Source organism: Bison bison, unplaced genomic scaffold (genome assembly GCF_000754665.1).
Source record: "Bison bison bison isolate TAMUID 2011002044 unplaced genomic scaffold, Bison_UMD1.0 scf7180017864108, whole genome shotgun sequence".
Classification (NCBI taxonomy): Eukaryota; Metazoa; Chordata; class Mammalia; order Artiodactyla; family Bovidae; genus Bison; species Bison bison.
The window spans coordinates 1335696-1358612 of record NW_011494680.1 but is presented as its reverse complement, the minus strand read 5'-3'; the positions used below and the strand labels follow the sequence as shown (position 1 = coordinate 1358612).

At 40.2% G+C, this 22917-nt stretch overlaps 1 protein-coding gene across 1 annotated transcript in view; it reads right to left on the bottom strand.

The window, feature by feature from the left end:
- The window catches only part of KIAA0196 (KIAA0196 ortholog), a 53214-nt gene that overhangs the window by 6357 nt on the left and 23940 nt on the right, over nt 1-22917 (bottom strand). The window contains exons 12-26 of the mRNA XM_010838885.1: nt 20972-21084; nt 19486-19652; nt 19334-19409; nt 18246-18356; nt 16694-16834; nt 15617-15697; nt 11357-11458; nt 10296-10475; nt 9052-9176; nt 6862-7024; nt 6365-6467; nt 6197-6276; nt 3932-4035; nt 2613-2742; nt 1083-1179 (exon numbers count right to left, since the gene is read on the bottom strand). Coding sequence (XP_010837187.1) covers nt 1083-1179; nt 2613-2742; nt 3932-4035; nt 6197-6276; nt 6365-6467; nt 6862-7024; nt 9052-9176; nt 10296-10475; nt 11357-11458; nt 15617-15697; nt 16694-16834; nt 18246-18356; nt 19334-19409; nt 19486-19652; nt 20972-21084 — 1773 coding nt within the window. The remainder of the gene's footprint in view (nt 1-1082; nt 1180-2612; nt 2743-3931; nt 4036-6196; nt 6277-6364; nt 6468-6861; nt 7025-9051; nt 9177-10295; nt 10476-11356; nt 11459-15616; nt 15698-16693; nt 16835-18245; nt 18357-19333; nt 19410-19485; nt 19653-20971; nt 21085-22917) is intronic.

Sequence of the window (22917 nt, the reverse complement as noted above, 5' to 3'; positions counted from 1 at the left end):
ACTGTCCATGGGGCCACAAAGAGTTACACATGACTAAGGGACTGAGCTTCCCTGTGGCTCAGCTGGTAAGAATCCGCCTGCAATGCAGGAGACCTGGGTTCGATCCCTGGGCTGGGAAGATACGCTGGAGAAGGGAATGGCAACGCCCTCCAGTATTCTTCCTTGGAAATCCACGGACAGAGACTATAGTCCACGGGGTTGCAAAGAGTCGGACACGGCTGAGTGACTAACATTAAGTGACTGAGAACCAGGCCCTGCATTCTGCGGCTGTGACAAATATTGTTATGGGGGCTGTGTCTGGAATAAAGGAATTTTTTTGAATGAGGAAATTAAAAACCTTAAAGAGAATCCACATCTTTATCCTAAAAAACTTTTGAAATAGGAAGGGAAATACTTCAAAGAAGAAAAACATTTTAGAATTGCTGGTTAAAAAAAGTATACGGTTACATTTATAGAAAATACTTTTAAAGTAAATTAAACTCTATAGCAGACTTTAAAAAACTCTACCAAGTTTGGAGACAGAGGAAATACCTGGGAATCTTACAAAAATGTTTAAGATAAAGTCAACGACACACAAAAAGTTGGGCTATAATGCTGGATAGGACAAATATACTGATAGCCTTTGGTAACTATTGTTTGTATCAAGTATTTTCAAAACTAAAGTAACAGATATCCCAAGGTAAAGTAACAGAGGATTAGTCTCCTCTCTGTAACTGTACTGTTACTCTTCATACCAAAGCTCCATAGTAAGCACATGACAGCTACTGAAAGAATAGGACATTAACCAAAAGAAACTTCTTTCCCACCAAAATCAGCTCCTTTAAAGAAAAGAGAGAAGCAAAGGTCCCACACATTTTACAAGTTGGATAATCAACCACTGTAAGTTAAAGATGGGTTATACTTGGTTGATATTAAATCCACCGTCTTCATGATATTTCAGAGGCCCAAGGACGTGGAATTTTATAAACATGCAATTACTAAGACCTCATATGTGACACAGCATTCTCTACCAAGGGATGTTTGGTTAGATGTTAATCTACCACCATTGTTCCTTACTGTAAAGAATAAATGTCATACAGCACCTAGATTTTTGTTGTACTGAAGCTTTGGCAGCTGGGCGATCAAAAACAGAAAGTTGACCACCGGGAAGTAGGGTAAGCGCTTTGTCGTGATGTATATCTGGAAAGAGAAAACACAGTTTCAAATGGAAAGCTGCCATTTAATTTCAGTTTGCTCTTCTGACTACTGAAAACTAGGGTGGTTCCATTAATTCGCTGCCTTCAGAGTTTTATTTAATACCACTGACCCCCTCTCCCTCCAAACACAGACACCTACTTGACAATTAGCCCTCTTGGGAAAGGAACAATTTTGCGTAGAGATTAGCAGTCATTCCCAGCTACCCCCAATCCTATTTTTCTCCCTCCAATCCTCTTAATGTCAGTAACAAAATGAGGGGGTTGGGGGGAGGGAGATGAGCAAGAAAGTCAAGGCCAAGCCGGAAGGAGGACAAAGAGAGGGAGAGAGAAAAGAGGCACAAAGAAGGAAGAGCCACATGGCACTGCATGGCCGTGCGTAAGGAAAGCAAGCGCGGCTCCCACTGCCACTTCCTTTTCCCTGGGCAATGCCACAGAACGGTCTCCTGCCCAGTTCACGAGGCAGAAAGCACAGTCAGGCCACACCCAGCCATCTCCCCGCTCTAGTCATCCTGATTCCCTGGGAGGCAGGTGGCATCCTGGCCAGCAGCACCAACTCTGGTCAGACAGCCTGGCTCCATCGCTGGCTACTGTGGGGCCCTGGGAAGTTATCAACCTCTGAGCCTCAGGTTCCTCCCCCGGTAAGGGCACATTTCATGAGGCTGCTGTGAGATTAAGTGAGAGCACCTATTCAGGGTTACCACAGTGCTTGGCACATAATTCCTAGTAAAATGTTAGGTGCTTTTTATGTTTATAATCTTACCTCAAACCCAGGGGATCATACAGATCTCAGAATTTCATATTACAATAAAGATTTTAGGTAGGCAATACAGTGTAGACTATAAGCAAAGTTATCTGTATTTCTGCAAAAACATGACAATTCACAGGAGTATCAACAGCCTCAAGTCAGTCTGGGACAGGTTCTGGCACTACATGCGATCTGGCACTAACTTGTGAAAAACGCTTCCAGTTCTCAGAGGTTTATGGAGATCAGAACAGCAGAAGACAGCCTGTCTCCCCAGATTCTGACTGTCATTACTGTCAGCCAAGGAGGGAAGAGTCTTTGGGCAAGAAGGATCGATGCCACCATTTAGGTGCAGTTCAAATACCAAACCCCAGAGAAACCTAAAACTCATCTCTTACCGATACAGCACTTGTCACTCAGTTCTGACAAACACTGTTATCACTGTTGACTCCCACAGCCCTGAGTCAGGCAGGGGAGGCGTGATCATCCTCATATTACACGTAGGGAATGGGAACCCAGAAAGGGCAGAGGATCACGAGAACAGAGTTTCTGGGATTGGAACCAGGTCTTCCAACATCAGATGGAATGTGGGGATCTGCTGCCTGGGCCAGATGGCCTTTGGTCCCACCCTGTCTCCCATCACACCATTATATTACATGTTAGTAATCATGAACCTTGTTCAGTGGGTTGTGGATGCCAGCTGCCTCCAGATAGGCAGTGATTTCAAATAAGAGTGTGTTATCTTCTTTGGGGTAAGGAAGTGAAGGGTCCTGATAGTGGGCTTCGATATCTGCTAGGAGTGCCCTGAATGAAGAAAAACAACAACAATAGTGATAAATGTTAGAGATAAAATGAATACAGACAACAGTTAACACAAGCTATGATACAATCTTCCAGGGATTCAGTGTCCTCATCTGTGTAACAAGGGCTTGCTCCCTTTGAATTCCCAATTTCCACACCTGTGATTGGTGATAAGTGGGAAATCTGAACTTGAATTATGTTTTCTTTTAGAGTTCACCCAAATCAAATGCTTTCACCACTTAAATTTTTATGAGTTGACTGAACTAGTTTCAATACCTACTTTGTCAAAAGCACACTGACTTTGTGACCAAGAAGTGTGGATTGTTTATCTTTAAGCACGAGGCTCAAAATTTTGAGAGCAAGCTGCTGGTCAGGTGGAGAGTGTGACTGGATGCTAGGATATGTGTCCACAGCCATGCCTGGTCATCAAGGTGCTTCTAATTCCGCTCAGGACAATCAGTGATTCAGTTCCATGGAAAGTCAAGTGCGGATTTTGGTGACAATTGCTTTCTCAGTCTGGGCAAGAATCTAGCGAACTGTCTGATGTGTATTAAGTGATCAATACGTGTTGGCTGAAATGATTCCATCAAAAAAACAGACAATACTGAAGCGAGAGGCTTCTGAAGATAGATGTGATTACCTATGGGAAGGAAGCCTATAAATTCAGAGAGTGTTCTCACTCAAAAAGAACTTAAATGAGTAGGTGCCTGCATGCATGCTCAGTTGCTTCATTCCTGACTCTTTGTGACCCCATGGACTGTAGCCCACCAGGCTCCTCTGTCCATGGGATTCTCTAGGCAAGAATACTGGAGTGGGTTGCCATGCCCTCCTCCAGAGGATCTTCCTGACCCAGGAATTGGGCCCATGTCTCCTGTCTTGCAGGTGGATTCTTTACCACTCAGCCACCCAGAGACTGAATGTATAAAACAGATAACTAATGAAAACCTACTATAGAGCACAGGGAACTCTACTCAATACTCTGTGGCGACCTAAATGGAAAAGAAATCCAAAAAAAGAGGGGATTCAGGTATGACATGCAGCTTATTCACTGTGCCGTACAGGAGAAACTAGCACAACATTGTAAAGCAACTATCCTCCAATAAAAAAAAGAGTATGCGCTGAAGACACTGGATGCTGACTGCTGATGAACAGTCTAGGCCCAGAGGTGGCTGCTTCAAATGCCAGCACTTACTTATTGAGGTTCTCCAGAGCAGCTGCCAGGTGTTTGGAGTCAAACCGACAAGAATAATTTAATTCATTGGCGATCTGTTGTCTCAGAATCTGCATCTGCCCAACCTGTGAACAAGCAAGAGAAAGAACAGGGACAAGATGATGAACAAAAAGATGACAAGTTTTTATTGAAAGGTTCACAACATTCTACAGAAAAATTCAAGGATTTCCTGGACTGGTTTCATGCCTAAGACCAGCATCACCCCTGATGGAGCACAAGGGACCCTTCAAGAAATGCCTGCAGAGATTCTGTGTGCCAACCTCAACAGAACCCTGAAGTCTAATACTGAACCTAATAGTCTAAAAGTGAACCATTAATGTTCTTGTTGTCCGTGGATTAAAGGTATGTGTTCTGAAGCTCTATTTTTGATCTTTTAGAATAAGTTCTCATGTTCAGTAACCACTAATGAGAAGCCCTACTTTCTTTATCTGTCCTAAACTGAACTTTCTCAAGTCCTAAGGGTGCCATTTCACTCTAACATTTGGTCAGTATCAGTCTGTCTACATCCCTCACGATTACAGATCATGAAATAATCAAGGTGATAAAATAACCTACATACAATCTTCCAAGAAAGCCCTTCTAACAATGATAACCCTGAAACCAGGGGTTCTTCACGTTTTGTTGGCACTTTGGACATCTTTAGAAAGTTGGAGAAGTCTATGGATGCTGTCTCAGAATAGTTCTTTTGAATGTATGAAATATAACATATAGGATAACAATGGAAGCCAATTTTAACAAAATGTAATTCTCAAGCAATTAAAAGAACAGATTTATTATAACTTCCTTCCCTTGTTATCCTGGCTTAGGGCAAGTCAGACCTATATAACAAGAGGCCATCTAGCAGAGCCGAAGGCTTCTATTCAATTTTAAGTTTCCAAATTAGAACAAAAACTCAATGAAATGATGAAAAATATACTGTGAATTGGGCTGAGACACCAACAACTCCTGTTTCAATGAGCAACTTACGTAATTGGGAACAAGAGAACGGGACTGCTCCAAATTCTGTGAGGAGTCTAGACTTCTCCTTTGGTATCTGACGCTTTTAACCATCAGTCAGTTTTCCACCAGGAAATCTACTCTTTCCTACTGTACTGTGAGTAGGCTTTCCAGGGAGACAGCCAGCTTCCTTGAACTCTTACAGCAACTGACAATGTTCTGCACCCACATAAGGGTGTTCAACAAAGGGTTACTGACTGTCTCAGATCATCAAGGGATGAGAGAAGGATATGCAGAAGATACAGGGTGTCTCTGGAAGTCAATGCACAGTGTAAAGGCAGATGCGTGGATTCTAAAGCAACCTGGATTTCCATCCGACAAATCACAGGCACACCTTGGAAATACTGAGTTTGGCTCCAGATCACCATAATAAAGCAAATATTGCAATAAAGTGAGCCACATGAATTTTCTGGTTTTCCAGCACATATAAAAGTTATGTTTACATTATGTTGTAGTCTATTAAGTGTATAAAAGCATTGTGTCTAAAAAATAATTTAAAAATACTTTATTGCCAAAAAAGCTAGCCATCCTTCAGAGTTGTAACAAAGGTCACTGATCCCAGTCACTGTCACAAAGACAACAACAGTGAAAAACCCGCAGTGCTGCGGGAATTCCTGAAACGCGACACCAAGTGAGCAACAGTTGTTGGAAAAATGGTGGTGACAGATTTGCTCGACACAGGGTTGTCACAAATTTTCAATCTGTACAAAATGCAATACCTGCAAAGTGCAGTAAAGTGAAGTACAACAAGACGACGTGTACCTATCATCTCCCCGTCTTACTTTCTCACTCATTTCCAAAGACACACGTTCTAGTCCGTGTAAGGATAACATGTCCAAAGGAACCTGGCCTTCTAGTTTTTGTGCAGCTACTTCACTACTCTAAAGGCTGAGATCAGGGCAGCAAACCGACAGCAGCTCATTAATGAACCTGTCACATGAGGACGGGGATGACTGAGGGAGGAAAACTCCCATTTCCTTGAGTGAAAGCACCTCTTGCTAAAAGGCATTTCAGAATGAAAGCTTTCTTCAGTGAAAGAAGCATGATAAATGGGCCAATGAAAAGCACTGTCCAGAACAGCCAAAGAACAGACTCATTTAGAAATAATGATAAACTCGAAATGATGTATTTTTGGTTTGATGGCCAAAGAAAGAAGAGTGGCTTTCTTGGGGTAACCAAGTTACCAGAAATAACAAAAAAAAACATAGCATTGCTTCTCTCACAACGTACCTTCATGATAGCCTCGAGATAAGCAGTCCAAATCTTCTGGGTTTTGGCAATAGCAGAAAAGTAAATTTTATTCGAGTTTGCTGAAAGGTTAAAATACGAGTTTCTATTTAGTAAATTTGGAAAGGCTACAGTGTTCTCTCTACCTCAGGCCTGTTTTACAACACTTACCTACAATGCTTTTTAGGGGGCTGACGGCATTCATGAGGGTTTTTAAAGTCTCCTGCACAGTTCTGTCTCGCAAGATAATTTTCTGAAACATGCTGAGGAAATTCTAAAACGAGAAGGCATGATCAAAGAATCAAATATAATGAATAAAATGAAGAAACGCTCCAGTTAACTCAAAGGCTACACAGAACACAGACAAGCCTCATTCACACAAAGCTACAAATAAGACGACGGGGAAGACACAACTTCCGGTTCCCATCAGAAACATCCCCTGCTGGGGGGAGTTGCTGGTTTCCAAGATGAAATTCACAAAAACTGTCTACCGGTAAAAATACTATGCTGGCCAAAGAGATTCTAGTTTATTCTCAGCTCTTCTCTATTTAACAGGAATTACATAAATATGGCTGATGTCAGTATAGGAAAGCACAAAAGAAAAGCTAAACCATCTACTCCCTTCCTCCTCAGGACAGCAGAACACACCCGGACACCTGAAGGCTCACCTGTAACTCTTTCACAATCATAAAGCACAGAAGCCTGTCTAACCCGTTCAGACCGAAAGTCCCCAAGGTGTTTTGGATTTCTGAGAAAAGGCGGCTGCTGGTCACTTCTTGATGGGTTTTCATATCATACCAAGTGTTCAGCTGGTCAATGTGACACGTCATTCTAAAACATAAATAAAACACACTCAAAACCCAAAAGTAGCTCAGAATTCACCCTGAAAGGATGAGGGATGCAATAGGATTAGGGGCATCGGATAGGAAGAACAATGGTTTCATGATCTGTGTTTTAATAACCCCTGCATCTGGGCACCCAAGACACCTCACAGTGAATGTCCAATGGGCCAGGAAGGCGAAATTCAGTGAAGTCACCTCTTCCTGCCCTTGCTATGTCACCAGTTTGAATGATGCGTTTCCACTGGGTTGGGTAGTTGAGTCATGTCTCAAGGACAAGGCTAGATTCAGTCATCAGGCTGGAAGACTTCAGGGCCCCACTGCCTCTCTGGAGGGTCTTCTGTAAATATCCAGAGACTGTGGATGAAACAGTGTCTTGTGCCATTTCCACTTGGGTAAGAAAGGAACTTTGAATCCTCATACCCTCACGTCTGAGGCCATTTCCTCTTTCCTCCTAGTCCTGGTCATCGACCAACGATTCCCTTTGAGACTCAGGAGTGTGACGATGGTGATGATAGAAACTGACAACATTTACTGAGGACTGCCTACGTGTCAGGCCCTGGGCCAGACTTTTCCGAGTGCTCTCTCTTCATCCTCAGAATAGCGCTGTGATGTACAAGCTGTTTGACTTTCACTTTATACATGAAATAACTGAGTCTTGGACAGGCCTGATTCTAACACCACACCCACAACCACCAAGAGTCTCAAATGTTCGCATGGGGACCTTAAATCAATGGTGCAAGTGTGTGTTTTCAGTCACTTCAGTCGTGCATAACTCTTTGCAACCCTATGGACTGCAGTCCGCCAGGCTCCTCTGCCCATGGGATTTCCCAGGCAAGAATACTGGAGTGGTTGCCATGTCCTCCTCCAGGGGGTCTTCCAACCCAGGGATCAAACCCCCACCTTTTGTGTCTCTTGCATTGCTGGTGGATTCTTTACCCACTGAGCCACCTGGGAAGCCCTAAGTCAATGGTAGAACATGTTTAAAAAAACAGATGTCAAGATCCCATTTCTGGAGGGTTGGATTGGGTATGTCTGGGGTAGAATTTTAGCCTCTACTTTCAACAGCCCCCACAAAATGATATGGCCCCAATCCTCAGAACCAATACATATCTTTACTGAAATGAAGCTTGGGAGGGAATTAAGAGACTCAGGAGCCAGGGAATTTTAAATTTGGAACTAAATGCAAGAACAAGATGGCTCCCAGAGCGGCAGTCTACTTTCAGGCTTCAAAGCATCCTGCTTCCACCATTCAGTGTGGGCACTTTGCGTCACCTGAGAGGCTCCCAATTTTGATGCCATACATGACATGGAAATCCCAGTCAGGCTTAATCCTGTCTGCCAGTATTAAGCTGGCACTAGGTGAGTGAGGCAGACAGGTTTCTAGGAGGGCTTCTGAGATCAACCCATGGGGACTGAGAAAGGAGAAGTCCCAAAACATTTTGGATCACTTAATCTTTTTGGCCCATAAGTCACAGACCAAACTCATTTCTGCTGAAGGTGACATACGGTTTGTCAAGTTTCTTAAGTTCTGACAGACAAAATCAGCCTGAGTGTGAAGGCAGTACAGAGAAGACATTTCATGAGGACATTTACCTTGCACAAAGTTGACTTCACCCGCATAGCTGGACTGAGAAAGGAGAGATACCACCGTTTCCTGGGAAACCACACTGGTCATTCCACTGAGCAGGCACAGGCCCAGGGTGAACACAAGAGCAGACAGGAGCCTGCTCTCCCCTTAGTAGGGCTTAGTACCCGCTGTTTGTTTCATCAGAGGCTCAACTGAAGAACAGACCTTCTAATTGTTTTCATTTATATGTCTTTGGACTGGGGTGACCTCAGTCACACTGAGGAAAACATGCAGTCCCAGAAAAAGTAAACTTAATCAACCCATGAGAAAGGCTCCAACGATGGCAGGAACAAGGATATGATCTGAGTAGAGGTCAAGGATATGATCGATATGTTTAGAGACTTGCTGTCCATAATGTTCAAGGCCCAGCGGAACTGAGGTACACTTACTTCGGGTCTGTGATTCGCAAGATCTCTCTGCAGAGTCGACCAATAAATGTTACAGACTCGTCCACAGGGGTAAACTTTGGTATTGGAATATGAGTGGACTGGTACATACTTTGCCAATCTTGAATCTAGAAAAAAAAAAAAAAGACCCCCAAGGACATAAATATCTAGTGCATCTTGGATAAGTTAACCTAATTGTCCTTTTCTTACATAGCTTTACAAAGATAACATTGCATGAATAGTGAACACAAATGGCTCCTCGATTTTGAAGAAGAAATTTTAAAAACTGTAGTACCAGCCTCCCAGAAATACCACATACAATGTTTATTAAAAAAAGAAATAACTGTGAAAAAGTGAAGTGATTGAGGAGAAGTGGAAAAAGACACAGGAATTTCTTACTTTCTGTCTTACAAGTTGACAATGTAATAATATACATCCAAAATATAGGGCTGGAAGATACATAATCTTTTGAAAATGTCACCTGAATCACGTCAGTTCCCTAATTAAAAACTTGCGAGTGACTCCTTGTTAAATTACTAACATCAGTCTTCTCAGCTGTGACACTTAAGAATGTGGTGCTCAAATAATCCAACAGAAAATAGGAAAGGACTTGACATTTCTCCAAAGATATAACATGGTTGATAAGCACATGAAAAGATGCTCAACATCATTAGTCATGATGGAAATGCAAATCAAAGCCACAATGAAATACCATTCAGAATCACTAGGATGGTTATAATTAAAAAGAAAAAAAGAGGAAATTAACAAGTGTTGGCGAGGATGTGGAACACCTAGAACCCTCAGACACTGCTGGTGGGAATGAACAAATGGTGCAGGCACTGTGGGAAACAGGTTGGTGGTTTGCAAGTTAAATGCAGAACTACTAAATGACCCAGCATTTAGGTATATACTCTTAGGTATATACTCTGATCAAACCCAGATGAGCTCTTAAGTCTTTGGAACTCCTGTGTACCTGATTTAAAATGACTATACCAGATGGTTTCATTTTGTAGCCATGTAATTAAGTCTGCTTTCTCCTAAGGACAGTAAACTTGGAGAGGTCAGGGGTCACAGAAACCTTTCTGCAACCCTCATAGCTCCTGAAGTTACTCTGAAGGTATTTGTGACTCTATCGTGGTTACGGAATTTTAGTAATTATTTAAACAAACTTTGTTGTTGGCATTTCTGAGGTTTGGGGCATGTCAGAAGTGATATATAGTCACGAATATTAAAATCTGTTTAGATACCTTTGTTCTTAAGAAGTTATTACACTCTTGTTCCACATTGTAATTTATGATACGAGATACTTCTTCCTGCCAGATTTTCAGACCATAAATATTGACATAGTCCTGAATATATTCAAAAGAACGATGGAATCCATCCATGGTGGCTCCCAGCTCTTTCAGCTTGGGCATCAGTTCACTCGGCTGTGTGAAAGAAGAAACAGAAACCTGTTAGACTGGCATAGTCTGTCAACCACTAATGCCTACATGAGACTGTCAAGGAAATCCCAATGAGAGACCACCGTGACAGCTGAAGACAGCTCTGGAAATACTTATTCCTACCTCATTTACAGTGGGTGGTGATTTATGCCAGGCATCCAATAAAGAATATATTTCATTCATTGGGGAAGAAAGCCTCATATAAAAGAATATAAAAAATGAATATCAGTGATTTCTCTCATCATTTGACGACTCTAATCTTAATTTTAAATTGAATTTACTGATGTGATTTCAGATGTAAATTTCAGGCCTTCTCTTTCTCTCCTGAGAAAAATGATCATATTCTCTAGAATATGATCAAGCAAAAGAAAAAAATTATAGCCTTTGTAGTTCCAGTCTGCTTTAGGCTTAACAAATTCTTTTCACTACAAGAAGGAACCTGGAATCATAAACATCAGTTTAATTCTTAAACTTGAAGTGAAGGAAAGGGCTGAGTTTAAAAAGGATTTTCTTATAATATGAATGCTTATAAGATAGGATCAAGGGTGGGATGGGGCGGGAGGCAGGAGGGAGGTTCAACAGGGAGGGAACATATGTCTATCTATGGCTGATTTACATTGATGTTTGGAAACCAACACAATTCTGTAAAGCAATTATCCTTCAATTAAATAAATTAATAAAAAACCCCACCAAAATTAAAAAAAAAAGATAGGATCAAAAAGCACATCAGCTGATTGTACTGAACATGATACAGTAGATATATGTTAGATAAGAAAAAAGGTCTTGTTCGTGTTCAAAATGACGTTCTAGGACATTCTGCAAGCTGAGTCGAGGGCAAGGACAGATTCATTCTGGTGATTGGGTACCTTGGCTCGGGGGTTGAAGATCAAACCCCTGTGAAGGGCAAAAGCAACACGCTTAACCAGCTCCTTCCTGATTCCATCCTCTAGCAGTTGTTTCGGGTCCACCTAAATGCAAATTGAAAAGCATTAAATGTCAGTGAGGAAAAGCTCAGTCTGGGAGAAACCCAGAGGAAAGACAGTCTCCAGAATCTGTAGGGGAGCACTTCCCTACCTCAATCCTAAATGATTATGATTTTTCCTTCCCGTTTCCTGCCCCTCTTTGATCTTGTACAGCTCGGATAGAATTATTAAAACCTGTTACCTCGGCAGAACTTAGTTTATCTCAGCAACATTCATGATAATTTTACGTCATTTCAAAGATGTTGGGTATGGAAAGTTTAAATGGCCTCACATTTTGATCATCTCATTAAAAGTGCCTTTTCTCCTCACCAGGAGGCAGTGGGCTGAATGGCTTGCACTGGAATTCAGTGCACGTCTCTCATCTGGAAGTCATCTAAGGGCATCTATAATCATACGAGCAAAGTCAAGCTTGGGGTTGACAGATTCAACACTTCTTTCTTCTTTCAGCATTCTCAGGATGCTGTTTGTAATTAGGGAGATAAAATAGGAAAGAAATCTGCTATTTAACTCTATAGCTTATTTTGCTGATTCTTTTTTTCTATAATGAGAAAGCTTTTGTTATTCCCTAAAAGTCTGTCAAATCTATAAAACATGAAATAGTTTTAATACAGTCCTTTGAATTCTCTAAGACATGTTTCTTTTAATTTGTCAAGACTTATTATTTTAAAAAGTCATAAAGATGGGTTCCATCTGGATTTGATGATATTTAAACTTTAAGGAAGATAACTGCAATGAAAGAGTTTCTGAAAATACAGAAGCCAGAGGAACTTGTCGGACTACACTGTGATCAGGTAGTCATTGAAAGCCAGACTGAGGAGAAACAACAGGTGAAGAACTTGAGTTCTTCAACAGGCAAATTGTAAGGAAAGAAAGGAATGAAGGAGGAATCTGAGGAGTAAATCAGTCTTAAAAGACATACATTTTTTTAAAATGGGCAAATCTGAACTAAAGTGTCTAGAGATTTACTTCTGGGTAATAAAACTACAAACAGAGAGACTGGGATTAGGTCAGGGCCCACAAGGAGGATCCTGGGGTGGGAGCTGGCTGAACTGTACCTCTGGGTTTGAGAGGTGCTGAGAGTGAGTGGTCTTTATCTCACACTAACCTATCAAGCTACACAACTGTTTCGATAGCTTTAGGCATCTATGCTGTATTTCACAAGAAAAGGGTAAATTATAAACAAATACAGTCAATGAAAACAAATTCAAGCAGCTAAAATGAAATTTCCAAAGAAACAGCCCTTATAAAAACACATTTCATGAAAAAGAGTTCAATGTTTTCATGAATCTCATGGTCTTAAAGGGCCCTTCCCATTCTCCCCAGACTTCCACCAATCAACCTGCGGAGTGCTCACGGGGAAGGGAAAGACCCTGTCACACAGCTGCTTCCTTACAGTTCTGTCTACCTCCTGTGGTTAACAGCAGTTAACAGTTTTCACATGGGTCCCCCAGACCCTCCTCTACTAATTTAGATGTGTATTTGTTCTTAAACATATTCATTAAGAAATCTAAATGGTCACGTGGTAGTTCTATGTCTAGCGTTTTACGGAATCTCCACTGTGTTCTCCACGGTGGCTGTACGGTCTACGCATCTGCAGGGGAGCAATGGAGAGGCAGGGGTGGAGAGCAGACTTGGGGACACAGTGCAGGAAGGAGGGGTGGGATGAATGGAGAGAACAGTCTGGAAACATATACCTTACTATATGTAAAACAGCAAGAGGGAATTAGCTGTGTGACACTGGGAGCTCAACCCGTGGCTCTGTGACAACCTAAGGGGTTGGGAGATGGGGAAGGGGGTTCAGAAGGGAGGGGATAGATGTATACCTGTGACTGATTCATGTTGATGTATGGCAGAAACCAATACAATATTGTAAAGCAATTATCCTCCAAGAAAAAAAAAGTCTAAATGGGATCAAAATATTGGGTTGGCCAAAAAGTTCATCTGGACCAATCTAGTCCTAGGATTTATTTATTTAAGAGGTTATGAAAACTCTGAATGAAATTTTTGGTTAATCCAATATGAACATATATATACTACATGTTGTTCTGCAATTGCCTTTCCACTTTACATTGTGGAAATTTCCTGGTGGTAAGTTATTTTTGAATGGCAGGAAAGTAATCCACAGTGTGACTGCACCATGATATATTCAGCCATTCTTTCACTCATAAAATGCTTAGGCTATTTCTATTACTTTGGCTACATCTAACAACGGACATTTTATGTGTATCTGTGTATATTTCACTTGTTTTAACTCATATTAACTGAAATGAATTAAAACTCTTTGAAAGGGTTTGAAATAGATCCATAGCATTCAAAGATTACAGGTTAGTGAAGGCCATGGGATCCCACATAAAGCCCTGAGTTGTTAAACTGGCAGAGACAATGTAAGCTTAAAGGATGTCAAGATGACATTCCCTGTGCACTTATTGGTGCTTCCCTGGTGACTCAGATGATAAAGAATCTGCCTGTAATGAGGGAGACCCTTGAGGAACGGCAACCCACTCCAGTATTTTTACCTGGGAAATCCCATGTAAGAGGAACCTGGCGGACTACAGTCCATAGGGCTGCAAAGAGTCTGACATGACTGAGCAACTAACACTAATATACTTGTGCTTATTAAGTGAAAGATTCTGGTAAGAGATTTACATTTTTCTTAGGCAGTCTTTCCTTTGATAATTATTGCTAATTACTAGGTTTTATTACATCCAACTAGTCACTTTGCATTTAAGACTAATCTGGTCCTAGGATGTATCATCACATAAAGATGAGTGAGAAGTGATAGCTTGTCTGTGTACTTTCTGAATATCAACTGACTTAAACTGGCATCAGGCCTAAAGCAAGTTTAATAGAGTCTATTAATACTACAGGGCTAGAATGGTATTTCTTTACTACATTTCTAGAAACAACATAGTAAAGTTCTATTTCTATTTAGGTTCATTTCCTATATTTTCTTGGATTTCATTAACACAAATGTTATATCCAGCAATTCAATGAAAATTCTTTAGAAAATTAGAAATGTTAAGATTCTACTGATGTCAGATAAATGGAAAAATATTTAAGAGCACCACGAACTGAGTGGGTGTATCATAGTCATCTAAGGATTGCAAATTATAATAAAACAGCAACAATATACCACTTTAGACCCGTTTGGAGAACAAAAATTAGGAAGCGGATCATGGCTAGTGTTGGCCAAAATGGGGGTAGATACACAGGAAACAAGTCATGTGAGGAGGCAATCTGGCTGTACTGAGACAAATTAAGTACAAATGTGCCCTAAGACTCCGACCCACTTCTGGGCAGGCAGACTTCAGTGCAATTCTTGCACAGGCCTACGTGGGGACATGTTCAGAGATGCTAATCTAGACATTGCTGATGATAACAGGAAGCACAGGTATGAAAATGAGCAGCATCGGTGCCCTGGGGAACAGTTAAGTAAAATGTGGAATTCTCTGCAGCAGTTAGAAGTAACCAACCACCTCACTACAACATAAATAAATCCTGAAAGCAATAACTAGTGAGAAATGTTAGAAAAAGAATGAGGCTTTGGAGCAGAATATGATTTAGAGAAATAAAAAATGTGCACACATAAAATACTACTACTTGCTAAAAATAAGGAGACTTGCATATTTATGGACAGAAATCAAACAGAGTGGGTGCTATAGGGTCTGGGGGTGGGTATCAGGAGAAGAGAAAGAGAAAAATAAGACAGGAGCTGGCATGTACTGGTGATGGCAATGGCCTGTGGTCAGAGGTTACCATTATGATCTCAGCTCTCTGCACCTGGGGTGCAGTACAAAAACATCAAGAGAAAGAAAGGTTGCAGGCAAGGCGGAAAGAGACAGTAAGTGATCAAGTAAGCAAGCTTCTTTGCCTAAGGGAATTGAATTATTGTTTTGTTATTACAAAAATTCAATAAAAATTTTTTTCTTAGTGTTTAGGAATTCCTGGGTGTTACGAAAAATGGGGATAATAATGCTTTCTCTTTCTTTGTTCATAAGTGACTAAAATGAAAATCATACGCTGCATGTGAAATAGTGAGGGGCATACGATGATGACACTACCCCCACAGGATAAATTCCACAAAAATCCAAATGACAGAGAGGCTTATTATGAAGCCACAGAGACTAGCATTAAGACCATTACCTTGATGATGCCGACTAAAGTTGTCTTCATCATTAAGATGCCTTCAGTAAAAATGGAAATAGCATGAGTAAGCTTGGCAACCTTCAACAAAGAAAAAGAGGTTAATGAAGCACTTCTCATAAAAGACCCATCACTTCTATGGGAAGCTAAAATAATTGGTAATAGTTCTGAAGGGCAAAGCCAAGAGAACAGCATGTAGCTTGAAGGCACCTGCGTGTACATGTCCTGGTCAGAAATGAGGCTCTGTGGTGTTGACCACTGTCAGACCTACCAGGAGACTGAGTCAGATGTTCTATTATTCTCTACCCTTTGATGGATCATTTGCCCTTCTTTGGGCCTCAGTATTTCACACATTAGATGAAAGCAGGACTCAGTGATATAGATGATACCTTCCAAAATCAAAAGGCTCATGGAGACACTGAAAAGGTAATCTCCCTTTTACTGCAGTCCACATTCTTTTCAAACAATGCTGGGAGACACTGAAAAGGTTGACCGAGGCTATATTCTTGAGTTAGAATCAATGTGGAAATTCTGAGCTTGATGATCTCAATGCCTAATGAAACTTCTGGAGTTATGTCAAAGGATGTGAAATTGATGCTGGTTATCACATTTTCAAATTTTACTTGATTTTACTTTTCAGGTCTCTAAGTTCAGGAAGAAAGAAAAGCAGAGGCATTTGGGAAGAACTACTTCTGAGACTGCTTAATTGTGGAATGGCCTTAAATATCTGCCTATTTGAAGTGGTTTATGGAGTATGGATTACTTTATTCATGGAATATGGATTATTTTGAACCACTGAGTCATGAACCAAGATGGTTCAAAAGAAAAGTGACCAACTGAGTTCCACTCCCTCTGAGAACATTCAGGCAGGTGAGGCCTTGAATGATACCAGGACATTGTGAAGAATGAAGGTAAGATTGCACTAAAATAACAAAACCTGGTTACCATTGAGAGTGTAGAAAAATAAATCAGAACTGATCCGGGGATCTTGGGGACACGGCAGGTGACACAGAGTTGTGCTACTTCATGGTTTTGGGGGTTAAACGTCAAAAGGCAGATGTTAAAGGGACACACCACCTCATATCGTGGGCCGAGCTGAGCATAGTCCCTCAGCTTGTCTTTGTCCAGCCGGGTGGGCACTTCAATGATATCGTGGGTCTGAAGCTTTATGATCTTTAGAAGGGAAGTAAACATGCTTTCTGGAATAATCTGCAACACCTTTAGTGAAAGGGAAAAGAGGAAAAACAAGTGAACCTCCTATTTTCTCTCTCTTAGTTTGACAGATGCTAGGACAACAGTAAAAAGGGTGTCCATTTATTAAGAAAAAAAAAAAAAAGCCCTTCATCTGCAGGAAAGGGCTGGGGGGGCTCTCACAAACATTCTTTTAGTAACTGCTCCCAGGCACAGGGCTACGTTCCTTCAAACATGAACTGCTCACAAGAGATTAAGCTAATTCTCCTAGAAATGCTGTAAAAGATGTATCACTCCCACATTATAAATTTTTCAAAAGCTAAGATTCAGAGATGTTAAGTAACATGGCTGTAGAGCCCTCAGCTAGTACGTGACACAGGACAATTTAAGCCAGGCCTGTGTGGCTCTAAGTCACACCGTAAGTTATTCAAACAAGGACCACAATTCTCCTGAAAACTTTAAGTTCCAATTAGTGACAGTTACCAACTGTGACTTTGAAGAAGCTACCTTCAAAGTCACAGTTTCTCAATCTCTATACCTATAAAATGGGGGTTAATACCATCAGCATTTAAAAAATAAGCAAAAGAGACACAGATGTATAGAACAGTCTTTTGGACTCTGTGGGAGAGGAAGGGGGGATGATTTGGGAGAATGGCATTGAAACATGTATAATATCATATAAGAAACGAATCGCCAGTCCAGGTTTGATGCACGATACAGGATGCTTGGGGCTGGTGCACTGGGATGACCCAGAGGGATGGTATGGGGAGGGAGGTGGGAGGGGGTTCAGGATGGGGAACACGTGTGCACCTGTGGCGGATTCATGTTGATGCATGGCAAAACCAATACAATATTGTAAAGTAATTAGCCTCTAATTAAAATAAGTAAATTTAAAATATATATATATTTGACAAAAAAAAAAAAAAGAAAGTAAAAACGTATCTGCACACCCACAGTACCAGTAAGAATAAATTTATTTTCAGGTATTGACAATTTCAGGAATCAAATTAAGAATTAAGGAAAAGTATATACAACTACTATGTATACAACAGATGAACAAGCACCTACTACAGAGCATGGTCTTGTAATAACCTATATATATGTATAACTGAATCACTTTGCTGCACACTTGAAGCTAATACATCATAAATTAAGTACACGTCAATAAAAAAAAAAAAGGAGTGAGGGAAAGGAATAACAGGTGTACTTTTTCTCAGGGCCCCAAGCATATCATTTGTATTTATTTATTTATTTATTTTTAAATTTTATTTTTAAACTTTACATAATTGTATTAGTTTTGCCAAATATCAAAATGAATCAGCCACAGGTATACATGTGTTCTCCATCCTGAACCCTCCTCCCTCCTCCCTCCCCATACCATCCCAAAATAGCAGTTAGTTTGCCATTAAAATAAGTATCACCTTGATGCATTTCTTACCTTTCTCACATAGGACACCAATTCACCAGAATAATATTGAGACACGCTGAGAAGGTCAGGGCTATTTGCTTGATTAATACGGAGAAGGGGCAGGTCAAGGGCAGAGGCAAGCTGGAAGGAAAATAAGACACCACTGTTTCTCTGTTTCAAAAAGTCCTAGAAATCTCTCTTTCTAGAAGGAGTAACATACAACGAAGCTCCTAGGCTTTGCTCAAAAGACAGCGACAATGACTGAACTTCATCAGTTCAGTTTCTGACAAGGATATAATGTAAAATGACAGGTATCTGCTACGGCAGTGGCTCTCAAGTTGTGGTCGCTGGACCAGCAGCGTCAGCATCACCTGACATCTTGTTAGAGATGCTGATTCTTGAACCCCACATAGGTTTACTTCATCAGAAGCTCCGGGGGTGGGGCCCGGCAATCTGGGTTGTGACACATCTTCACAGGTAGTTTCATCAGAAGACACTGAGTAAATTATTTGTTCATTTATCACTAAATGAAATTACCTTGAGAGAAGGGTCAATCCATGCCTGTTTTGTTCACCATTATTACGTAACCTTCTTATTTTTTAATTTTATTTCTTGGCTGAACCATGTGGCATGTGAGATCTTAGTTCCTTGACCAGGGATTGAACCCATGTCCCCAGCATTGGAAGCTTGGAGTCTTAATCACTGAATCACCAAGGAAGTCCCCTTCCCTAATCTTTAGAGGACATCTTAGAATATAGCAGAAGCTCAACAAGAATTTTTTTAAGTGAATAAGGAAAAGGATTTTATTCATGTCTAGGGAATAAAGAATGTACATTTTTAGTATCTTGGTAAAACCTATAAAAAATCAATTTCTTCATTAAAAACAATTTTTGTAAGACATCCCAACATCTATTTTGAATTTAAACTTTATTTCTCACATCTTTTGCCAACTACACTCTCATGAAAAATTTGCTAAAAGTTTTCAGTCTATAAAAATACTTAAAATTGTCCAACTTTCTAAAAGGATGAGATCCTGGACTGAATTAATGAATGAGGTAAAAATGAAGGTCAACGCTTGCTCAGAAACTGCAAATGTGATCTTACTGTTACTTGCTTACCTTGAGGAATGTAGCCCTGAGTTTAGTGACCATGGATGGGTTCACCCTTATGCTCTCCTGCATGATAGACGTGAAGCTGCAAACAGACATCAGTGTAAGATGATGTTCACAGTGGCTGCCACCAAGGACTAATGTCAGGTTGTCCATATTACCTGTCAATTAACTGCCAAGCAAAAGAAAGGTCCCCAATGATCTGCATTGTGATCAGGACCTCCTCTTTGATGTTAATGGTTCGGATCATTTGGTGGAGAAACTTGCGAGTATCAGCAAGAAACTGACACACTTGCAGATTCGATTCGAGCTGGTGAAATTCTTGAACCTGGAGCACATAAACACACTGGATTTTAAAATTCTGAACGGCCTGTGTGGTGTTCATTTTTCTTTGAAAGCACTTCAAATAAAGCACACTACTTAACTAACATTCTTGGCAAAATTTTAATTTCAAAATATAATTTCAGAAATGTACAAGCCAAGTCAGAAAGCAATGCATATATTTCTAGAATTAGAAAATGTTCCACTATTTCTTATTCCATACATATATAACATAATAAGCAAATACTCCCATTTTCCATTTCAATATCAATAAACATATATTGGAAAATTCTAATTCCACGGATTTGCTGGCTTGCTAAAAAACAAAATAAGTCATGCCACAACCAAGGAGTGGGCACTTGTACATTTTTAAGTTCTTCTGATGAACTCTTTAACAAATAATGATTCCATAGTGTTCTGACATTTTAAAGTATATAATTCAATGGGCATGGGCTACATGCCAAAATAAATAATGCAAAAGAGAAAAAGCACCCCAGATTTATAACGTTGTTTATAGTTGTACTATCGACTAGAAAATCCAAATACAACCAAAAAAGAAACAGCACAAGTGAGCGATTGTTTCGGAATGGTTATGGAAACTGGCATGCTAACAATGGAGCATTATACTGTGCTGCCATAATAGTGGCCATCCTAAAACCCTTGCAAAAATAAGAAAAAGCTTATAAGAAAAGGATTAATGCATACATATCAATTGGACAGGGTTCCAGGTGAGGATGGATGATTTTTGTTTTTAGATAATAGAGTGTATGCTTATTGTTTTGATGCTTTTGTTTATTTTCCTGGTTAAACATACAAGTTTTAAGAGTGTGGAGGTAAGATGCTCTTTTGAGAATCATTTTTCAGTAGATAAAAAACAAACTTTTCTTTTCCAGGAAAGAAAACACATTATTTTTAAGCATATGATCATTATACAACTATTTTTATTTTTGTGTATCTTTTTCTAGGTTTTCCCCCAAGGCATACATTTTTTACAAACCTAAAAATGGTGCATATAATGGAAATTTGCTTTTGCTTTTACCTCCTTATCATAGTTTTCCCAATGTCTCTATATTGTCTTCATGATTAGTTTTTTAAGATTACATGCATGTTTCTGCAAGTTGAAATATCATAAATTTCACTACCATTCTCTTTATTATCATTTAATTATTTTCCCAATTTTAGGGCACTGTATACAACAGTGAACATATTCACTTACACTGCTTTTACTTCTGATGAAACAGTCTCTTAAATATGTTTCCAGGACTGCTGTGTAGGTCAAAAGTATGGTTCACGATCCAAGAACTGTCATTTAAAGACTTTCCTTACCTCTTCCAAAGCCTGTATTAGCTGCACAGTTTTTCTGCCCGCAGCGGTAGAATCATCATAATTTAGTGATAATATTTGTTTTGAAATCTCTCTGAACCAAGCTTGAAGATTTTCTATTAGTATAGAAACAAGAAAAGACTACTGAAATCCCAGAACTGTAGCAGTGGCTATGACTTTAATCATCTTTCGCAAGTCCAGTTCTTACAAAGCTTTTACTATGTATCTATCAATTGTTCTCAGGAATTCTCCAAATTGTAACAACAAAAATGCCTGAGGCATGTGACCTAGTAAAAGTGATGAAACTTTGTACACAAAAGAGTTTATAACACCTGGCAGAAAGGGTACATGTAAACTGATGTGTGCAAAGATGGCAGTGGGAGAGGGGAGGAGTCGGGGAGGAACTGCAGATTTTCACAGAGCTGGGACGGTGGGTCTGCAGGGGCAGAGCGGGGAGAGGGATTAACTGTCCCTAGATGAGGAGACGGATACAGCAGAAACTTTGGGGCGAAAGGGCAATGGCACACTTCAGAGGGCAAAGTGGGACCAACGTGTAAGAGAGTGACGTGTGAGCAGTGAGCTGTGGGGAGTCTGAATGGATTAGGGGGTGCCATCTGCACTCACAAACCAGTTGGCATTTCTAAAGGCAGAGATGGTGAGTACTGTTAACATGCTCTGAGACCCTCAGTGTATCAGGGAAGGGTTTAAGCTTCATTTCATCTTACCTTCACAAAAATCTACGGAGTGGAATTAAAAGCTGTTTCTCAGATAAGAATGCTGATACCTGGAGATACTAAGAGCCTCTGTGGCTTAGTCACTTAATGGAGGAGCCAGGGTATGCAAACTGTTCAGAGTCAAAGCCTTTGCTCTTCTCACCTCACCAAGTTAAAAAAGCTAAAGTTTTTTTTGTGTGTCATCAATGGGATAATTTTACTTTAATAAAAGCACTTAAAAGCTTATAATCTAAGTTATTTTAAGAACTGATATCTGGGTTCCCTGGTTGCTCAGTGGTTAAGGATCCACCTGCCAATTCTAGAGACGTGGGTTTGACCCTTGATCCGGGAAGATCCCCACATACTGAGCCAGCTAAGCCCATACACCACAGCTACTAGAGAGTAGCCTCCACTCGCCAAACTGGAGAAAAGCCTGTGCAGCAACAAAGACCCAGCATAGTCAAAAATAAGCAAATAAAAGTATTAAAAAAAAAAAAGAATTGACATAGGGTGGGAGGGAGGTCACAGAGGGAGGGGATATAGGGACACATATAGCCGATTCACTTTGTTGTATAGCATAAACTAACACAACATTGTAAAGAAATTACAGTCTAATAAAAAAAAACTGACATGAAGAAAACTAGTTGCAATTTTAAACTTTTTTTTTTTTTGTAGGACCAAAGGACAGCTATGCTATAGAAGAAAGTACAAAGAATTTGGAGTCTGAGGTGATGGTTGAGATCTAGGCTTTATACCTTTGTTACTTTTGGCTGGTGATTACTTTTTAAAGCTTTGGTCTCTGTATATATAAAATAAGGATAACGATGCTTATCTCACAGGGTGGTAAGGATCAAACAAGAAATATTTGTGAAAGTACTTTCTAAGCTGAAATATGCTATACAGCCAGAAAAAATACAGTATATTGTTTTGAATGATCTTTGGAACAATGCTTATATTTGTAAGAACCTGCAGCCATGAAATTAAAAGACGCTTACTCCTTGGAAGGAAAGGTATGACCAACCTAGATAGCATATTCAAAAGCAGAGACATTACTTTGCCAACAAAGGTCCATCTAGTCAAGGCTATGGTTTTTCCAGTGGTCATGTATAGATGTGAGAGTTGGACTGTGAAGAAAGCTGAGCACCGAAGAATTGATGCTTTTGAACTGTGGTGTTGGAGAAGACTCTTGAGAGTCCCTTGGACTGCAAGGAGATCCAGCCAGTCCATCCTGAAGAT